The sequence below is a fragment of the Bremia lactucae genome, linkage group LG3, assembly GCF_004359215.1.
Source record: "Bremia lactucae strain SF5 linkage group LG3, whole genome shotgun sequence".
NCBI lineage: Eukaryota > Oomycota > Peronosporomycetes > Peronosporales > Peronosporaceae > Bremia > Bremia lactucae.
Window position 1 is genome coordinate 2,593,486 of NC_090612.1, and position 8,434 is coordinate 2,601,919.

At 44.1% G+C, this 8,434-nt stretch overlaps 2 protein-coding genes across 2 annotated transcripts; both read right to left on the minus strand.

Annotated features, from left to right (window-relative positions):
* Positions 1-87: 87 nt before the first annotated feature.
* CCR75_001319 (uncharacterized protein) lies at positions 88-276 on the minus strand (the record flags this gene model as incomplete). The annotated part of the gene is made up of 1 exon (XM_067959423.1): positions 88-276. One exon carries the CDS (start codon positions 274-276, stop codon positions 88-90), a length of 189 nt encoding a protein of 62 aa, XP_067815370.1.
* A 5,148-nt stretch (positions 277-5,424) lies between these two features.
* On the minus strand, positions 5,425-7,570 carry CCR75_001320 (uncharacterized protein; the record flags this gene model as incomplete). The annotated part of the gene is made up of 3 exons (XM_067959424.1): positions 5,425-6,913; positions 6,976-7,152; positions 7,220-7,570. 3 exons carry the CDS (start codon positions 7,568-7,570, stop codon positions 5,597-5,599), a joined length of 1,845 nt encoding a protein of 614 aa, XP_067815291.1. The 3' UTR covers positions 5,425-5,596.
* Positions 7,571-8,434: the final 864 nt, after the last annotated feature.

Consider the following 8,434-nt stretch of genomic DNA (forward strand, 5'->3'; position numbering starts at 1 on the left):
AGTTTTATTCATCATCAAGACGCACAATCAAGTCTTGTTCTCCCACAAAGAAATTTACAATTACACCTTTACAATCAATTATTTTCTTTAACAGGCACCAGCGTTAGATGTAAAAGCTCGAAAGCATCGTAATCGGCGATATAACATATCGCTAAATTGAGCAGCCATCTCACTTGTTGGTGCATGCATTCGCATGTAAGCTAGTCCCTTCACCGCGCTTTCTTTAACGATATCTTGCGCGTCGTCCAACATCGTCACAAAAAATTCGTGAGGCATGATTTATTTAACGAGTTGCTAAGATTTTTTATACGGCAAATCATTTTTGTAGCGGAGCTACCTCGCCCTAAGTCTCTTAGTTCTATAGAATGGGTTTGGACAGCTCAGGGAGTCGTACAAGCTATTAAGCTTAATGAATCCTTGTTCAAGGGATTCAGGGGTTCGTAGAACGAAGAGGCAACTAGTGCCCAAGAGTATATACCTTAGATAGGCTTCTATCGCTTACAGATCAATGCGCAAGCCTTAGGCACTTGACGCTTCAAGATCAAAAGGGGTACTGCACTATTTAATTATTTATTCTAATACCTTACCCAGGTAATTTAAAAATAGATTTTGGCCGCTAAATTTATATCTGACGGCGACCACATTTGTTAACCATAATGAATGGGATTTACGTAATTTAATATTTTAGAAAAGGATAAAAGGGTATTTACCCATAAGGTAAATGTACCACAAGAACGGTTCTTCAACTGATGTGTGCCCCATTCCACCCTCCCCCATCAGACTGTTGACACCGAGTGCAAACATTCGCTTCACTTCCTCTTAGAGGTTGGAACCTAAACAGCTAACCGTTTGGTTGTGTTTTGCTTTACTTTGTGCCATGACAATTAAAAGTGCATCACAGACTCTTAGCACCCTTCCTCGACGATGAGGGAATGATGGACTTTGAAATTCACACATTATCAGAGTATGAGGAACAAGAGCGTCGCTCTTACACGCCTTCTCCACCGGATGAACGTCGGCGGGCCCCAAATCCGTTCTCAGAACGTGGCGCCGCTGATGTCTTAACTGCGTTGAGCAGGACACAGGACCCTGAGTCCAACATCATTACGAATCCGCTCGATGAAGAGCAAGAGCGGGCAATCCTCATTGATGAACAAGCACGTCGTCGAGCTCCCGAGATAGCGAAAGCTAAAGCTCATAGTGAATATAGATTCACTCCGCTTAGTGCGGACGAGCGTGTCAAAGAGATCGCGAGTCGCAGCTTCGCCATCTGGACCTCCGGTGCCACGGCGAGGACGCCGGAGGAGATCGCTGCTCGCGACGCTCTTTATGAGCGATACCTAACGTTAAAGGTGATGACGCGAGGTCAGTATCTGACGCGTTTACGCGATCAAGCCCGTGGGGCTTCGGTGACATCAATGAAGAAAATTCCAATCGTGCGTTCTGTTTCCAAACGAAACAAGAAGTGAAAACGAAGTTTCATTTGAAAACGGGTCCATCGGGCCCGCCGCCTCCGCAATAATTGGAATATCAGATAGTCTGCAGATGTGGCTGATGTTCGTTTGAAACAGAAGTTCGCTTCGATTTCGCCAAGCTGAAGGCAAAGGCCAGTTACGTTTGGAATTTATGCCACAAAACGAAGAAAGGTCTAGCCGATATTTTAGTGCTTCGGTTGACCGTAAAATCATGGATCGAAGCCGCACTGAGGCTGTAGATTCACCTATTCCCACTTTTAAGGGTGGTAAGCGTCATTTGACGCGAGTGGACCCTGAGCTTGGCGCTCAAAAACGTCAACGGCGTACGGACAATCTTGCAGAAGAGGTACCTAAACTCCCAAGAGTTTTCAGAAGAGGCGTTCTGTTTGACCCTCGGTCTGCGGATGGTCCGCGGTGGACATGTCCAATCTGGTGCCGAGCACTTGAAAGATCGATTTCCAAAATTTACCCGTAAAACGGGGGTCCCGATTAAAGATAATTGCCACAGACAAACCGTGTTGTCTAAACACATGATCGATGACAAGCCTTGCTGTACCTTCACCATCAATAGTATCCGGCACAGCCGCTAGGTGAGCCCTTTTGCTCAATCGGTCAACAAAGACAACTATGCCAGAGTTCCGGACGAATCTTTCGGTTAAAATCCATATTAATGGACTTTCAAAAAACCCAATGGGTACGGGCAGACTTTCCAGTGGCGCAGCAACATGCATTGAGTGTTTAACCCATTAAAAAATCGCATTTGCGAACGTATGTGCTGACCCATTTATAAAGTTTGGACCACCAATAAATCTGGCTTACAGAGCAAAGGGTTTAACCCGTTGGCAAGTTTCGCATGTGCGAACGTATGTGCTGACCCAATAATAAAGTTCACACCACCAATAAATGTGGCATACATAGGTCTTTTCTCTACTGACCACCAAGGACAGTATCGTGTACCTCATCGAGGATTTGGTACTTCAAATCCTCATCATGAGGAGCAACGACGGGCGGAGGATCTGCAGCGTCTGTGCAATAAAGCAACAGGTTGTTATCGATAGAAAATCGATGTAAGCTTGCACGCAAACGTGCCGACATTCATATACCGAGCCAGTGCTTTTTAGAGCTCGTTGCAGAGCTACACACCTCAACCTTGGCGTAAGCCGGACGTATTAATTCAGTAACTTCGGTGACCTCAATGAGGGAAATTCCTATCGTTTTGTTTCCATACGAAACAAGAAGTGAAATCGAAGTCTTCTATTATCGCAACGCAACTTGACCTCTGTCATCTTGATCAGGTACCTTTCACTTGTTCCAATCAATAATTATTTCTTAGAGAAGGTGCAGAAAGATCTCCTGATTGTCTTCTCCCTCAGCCTATACGTAAGCGTAGTAACGTCGCCGTGTCGCGTATGGCTCGCCACAACATTGCGAGCGCCAGCACTATTTTCGCCGTCGTCGTAATTATCACCGCACTGAACGTCATGCTGTGACCAGCGCTATGAGATTGTTCGTTGCCGCAGGCCACTAACCTAGCGCTGTATCGCTCCAGCGTGCCATGAGCGTGGCGCTTGGTTTTAAATAACCATTTCGTTACTAGCATTTTTTTGCTAGGGCCTCGGCACGACTTCTTACGTGCTTATTACATTCAAGCGACTCAATCTCGGCAGCCATTGATTGGGAGCCAATAGTCTGAGCTGCTGAAAGATGATATGAAGTGGTCTACGCAACAATGAACAACGTCGGCCACGGGAGACTGTTCGCCGCTTTGAAGTCATCTAACGTCCGTGCTGGAGAAGAAGTGTATGGTGTTTGAAGATAATGTGGGCCTAGGAATGCACAAGTCAGAAATCAGTATCAATTTAACATTTGCATTCAAACGAAAAATGTTGGGATCGACGCATATCGTTCCAGGGCCCACCGAGCACGCCCAAGGTACACCGCAGGACCTCAACCAGGTTGTCGTAACTTCATTTACAGAGACTGTAATGGGTCACACTTCGGTTAATAAACCCTTAATGTGGCACAATTCCCATCATGGTAGAATGCCCTTTTTCTAATAAAATATTATCGGTGATACGCGTGGCAGCCACCAGACAGAGATCTGGTGGCACAACTCTGTTCTAAATGTAATTAGGGTAAGCTTTTATATAATAAACATTAAAAGGTTCATTTCCTCTTATGATCTTAAGGCGTTAAGTGCCTTACTAAGGCCTGTGCATTGATCTATGAGAGTACCAAGCCTTTCTAAGGTATATGCTATCGGACATTAGCTGCCACTTGGCTCTACGAACCACTGCGTCCCTTGAATTAGGATTCAATAAGCTCTACAAGCTAAGTTTAATCGTAATTTAATGGACTTTTCGAGTTAAAAGTTTTCCTTTGACTAAAGGAGCGAGTTAGCTCCGCTACAGAGGCAATAGAGACAGCTGGGCGAGGTGAAACCTCAAGATACTTGAGGCATTGACCGCCATGCAAGAACGTATGGCTCGCCTCGAGCTGTCACAGCTTAAGCTAGAAGATGACGAGCTATAAAGGGTGCTCATCAAACGACGGGTCGCCAGTCAGCATTCGGTAGAAGCTTGGATCATTGCACATGAAAGTGAATGCACTTGTGCACTAGTTCTAAGAGCTTCGTATTTCTAGATCTGTATGCACAGAAAGCATCAAGAGTGTGCAGCCATGCGACAACATCAACTGTTGCCTCAAGCTCAAATACAACAGTGGACGCCTGCATGGCCCAACGCCCCGCCAGGTTACAACTCCCCTCAGACGGTTCGAGTTAGAGTGCTTGATGCTCGTCAGAGAAAGTTCCATATGTCCATTCGATAAAAAAGGTTTTTTTGATGTGGTAAGCTCAGAATTCATGGACTGGGGTCATCGTTTCTTCGACAGCTCGTGCTAGTGAAGAATGACCTCATAGGACATTACCTGAGTGGCACCACGGAGCGGCACTATCACAGGCAGCTAGAGATCTGGTGGCGCCAGCAGCCGGTGCTGCAACACGCCATGGAACGTCTGCATCAGACATTTTGAACGACTATCACTCAAGCTACCAAGCTCTTGACTGCCAGCAAGAACCCGAAGCATTTTTGGCCCGAGCAATTCTGCATCTTGTTGCTGTGACGGACGCGACGGCGTGGCGCAGAAGCGTTAGTGCTTAAATATATTGTATAGTACGCATCTGCTGATCTTCGCCATGCGAGGGAGAACGGAAAATGACCTTTTTGACAGGACCTGAAGTTGTGTCACTAATTTTTGCTAAGAAATATAACAATCAAGCGGACTATGAGAGAGTCGTATACGCTATTAAAGCTTAATGAATCCATGTTTAAGGGATTCAGGGGTTCGTAGGCTTCTATCTCTGACAGATCAATGCGCAAGCCTTAGGAAGGCACTAGACGCTTTTAGATCAAAATGGAAACTGAACTTAATTTAATTATTTAGATTCAAAAACCTTACTCGAGCTAATTTAAAATAGATTTTGGCCGCCAGATTTATATCTGGTGGCGACCACATTTGTTACCCATAACAATGGATGTTAAATACGATAAAAGGGTATTTTGCCCATAAAGTAAATGTACCACAACAACGGTTTTCCAACCAATGTGTGCCCCACTACATCGGCTGTTTACTATCGATGTCCCTTTTCGGCTTAGGACTGTATAAAAAGACACGTGCGAGTGCAGTTAATCGGTTCTATCTAATTCTCACTCGCCTACGCTGCGTACATGGCGAGTGTTCCGTCTATGTCTCGTCTAGTACTTGCAATTATTGAATTGGCTAACAGATTTTATGTTTTTAATCATTAAAAAGTAATTTGGTGGATTTGTAAGTTCGTCGCCATGCGCTTCAAGCAGCTTTTCTTAGATTAATTAATAACGAAAGCTTCAAGGCGATTGAGAGCCCTGAAGCAGAAATAAGAAAGCTCTTGTTGATGCAACCTTGTGTTCTGTAGGACATCATATTTTAAATTTTGACAAGCCAAAAATCGTAAGGACAAAAGGCAGAAACAATGCACACAAAAGTTCGAATCTTCGAGCAAATGCTCGTCAGCTTCAACAATCGTATTTGTTTGCATTATCAGAAAAACGCACCAAGGCTATAATACTTTGAAGGCGAGCTTACAACAATGGTTCTAAGTCCATTTCCAAAACGGAAGTTGGATTATGGAGGTCAAAATTCTTCAGCACTTCAGGATTCAATACACCAAAGGTGCCAAGACGCAGAGGCTTGACATTCTCTTTCTGCAATGTTAGGTACGCACAACGGCCAGGAAAATAGGTTAGTTCTTCCGCGGGGTCGACAGTATAGAACTCTTTAGCGCCAGCAGGTATTTCTAACTTGGACGGAATGCCCAAAAGCTGCATAATACGGTCAACTAGACCATGAATGATCTCGAAACCGTCCGTCGGCCCAGTATATGCAGCGCATATACGACGCACGTTCTTCGCACCAATATCCGAGCTGTTATCAATCACAACGACGTCCGAAACTTCAAATAGTTTCAATCCTTCCTTGATCGACATGGCCTTATTATTTTGAATAGTCTTTAACACGCCAGGAAGCATTGATGTTCGGACAACCTCAAATTCAATTGTGGCTGGATTCGACAGCACAACTGCCGAGTGGCCATCATCCTTGCGATTAAGGTACTCAAAGTTCTCCTTATGCGAACACAGGCCATGAGTAAGAAGCTCGATGAAGCCAGCACGACTAATTTCATCGCGAAGAAGGTCCCCCAATTTGTTAAGAGGTTGAGCCATACCAATTGTCTGGGTCTGAGGGATCGTAAGGGGGATATTGTTAAAGCCATACGCAATTCCAACGTCTTCAATCACATCAACAGGATGTAGAATGTCCGAACGCGTTATAGGGACCTCTGCGAGTATGGTTGTCCCATTTCCGACAGGTTTGGCATCCAGCTGCATCTTATCACACAGCTTACAGATCCGCTCAACATCAAGATTTATAGAATGCCCCTTGCCAAAAAGCATCGAATAAATGTCCTTTGTTGGCACTTCGACTAAGCGTTTGCTAAGATCAGGAGTCAGCTCGTTTTCGTTGGCAGCCTCGTCTTCGTAAGAGATCTGCACAGGCTCGATAGTGAATGGCTGAGCACAATATTCTGAGAACATGGCGAGCATTGTGTTCAGCACAATCTTGGCTTTAGTAATATCCGTTGCTGTACACTCAATAAATACGTTTTTCGTGTGAAGTGAGATTTTAGAGTGTTCGCCATTGATAATCGGCGGAAGTGACAAGACGACACCATTTTTATCCGTGATGACCGGATACACGGGCGAGTCGTAGATTATATCCGTGTATGGCTTGATGTGCTTCACTTCGGGATTCGTACGATAAAAATCCAATAGCTCCTTAGCTTCATACGCCTTGTCCTGGCTCAGTGGTATAAACTCAATCTCATTCGGTGGCAGCGCCTGTAATTCGTAGCATGAATTTATTATCAACAAAGAAATTCAATCGTATTTCTTTCGCATACATTGTAAGTGAAAGGCCCTGATAGAGTGTCCAAGTCATGTGTACCAATAGCCACGAGCGTACGGCGGCGACAAATGTTCTGGTGCAGCTTGTCCTGCAGATCAATGAAGCTGTCGTACCGCTCCTGTGTGAATTGCACTTCTCGTAGCACGGCTGATACAATATACGGGCGCACTAGCTGGAATTGATCATTATAATGAATAATACGTCGTTCTGATTATATGGCTACACGATGGTCGACATACCTTGGTGCTGCGCTTGACCGTGATCAAAAGCGCACCTTCGGGCCGAGGCGTCAGTGTGTACACAGGAGGGCGCTCTTTCTCCTGAAAAATTCGCAAAGCTCGCGCGATACCCTCAATGCAGAGCAAATCGTAACGGTTTGCAGGCACGTCAATCTTGTAAATTACAGCATCTGAGTGAGCCGAATGATCCTTCGACTGACCCTTTGTCTCGCGCTGCTTGAGCTGTTTTTCACTTGTGACATCGTCCAGTTCGATTCCAAACTCAAAGCACAATGCATCAAACTCCTCTTCTGTGTACGTCTGGCCCATGGCCGCAAATAGCTCGTCGCGCTTCACCCCCACGGTAGGCATTCTTGCTGTAAAGTCGAATGGAGTGGAAAATGCTTTTTTTTTGCCAATGACAGAAGTTATATGGATAGTTTTGTGGGCCACACATATGTGATAGCATTTTTGGCCAATTAATCTGTTTTGAGATGAAGATATGTGTTGCAGCCTTAATAAAACTATGATTTGATGAAATACAAAACTTTTCTATTGGCAATCAAAGACAACTCTGGTGACGTTGTTGATTGAAATATCTGAGAGCGGTGTTGCTACTAAGAAATCTAGTTAAGACTTTTATTTGCCCAACATTACTGTTAAGACATTATGAGATCTACTATCTTTGCTGGTCAGTTTTTATATAATTGTCATACATGCAAAGCCCTCGCGAAGTTTTTTTGTAACGACCTGCGTCTCCTTAAAGAAGGTGGTGCCTTTCACAATGTCATACCGAAAAGGATGAACATATGTCAGTAACATTCTGTGTAGCTCAAACCAAAACAATACCCTTAAAATTTACGACAACAACGAATCTTGAAAAGTTATCAAGAAAATCATTTACAATACGATTTGACTTTTAATAGAAACCATTTATGTGGGTCGACATAAACAGAATACTATAGATCCCGAGTCCATTATCTATAGGTTACAATGAAAAAGCAGATGCTGTTTGCATGAGATTGTCCGTAACAAATCACTATAAAAATGTTACTTCATACGATCTTTCAACAAAATTAAATTTTAAAAATATATTTGAAGTTCGAGTTTGTCCATCTTCGACTCTGAGACATAGGTCGGATCTAATGCGTGAACATTTCCTTCTATTCTTCCAGCAGTAAATTCCATCTATGTGATCGGCGTGAGTTCAAGTCTCGCACCGGACGATATGTTCTA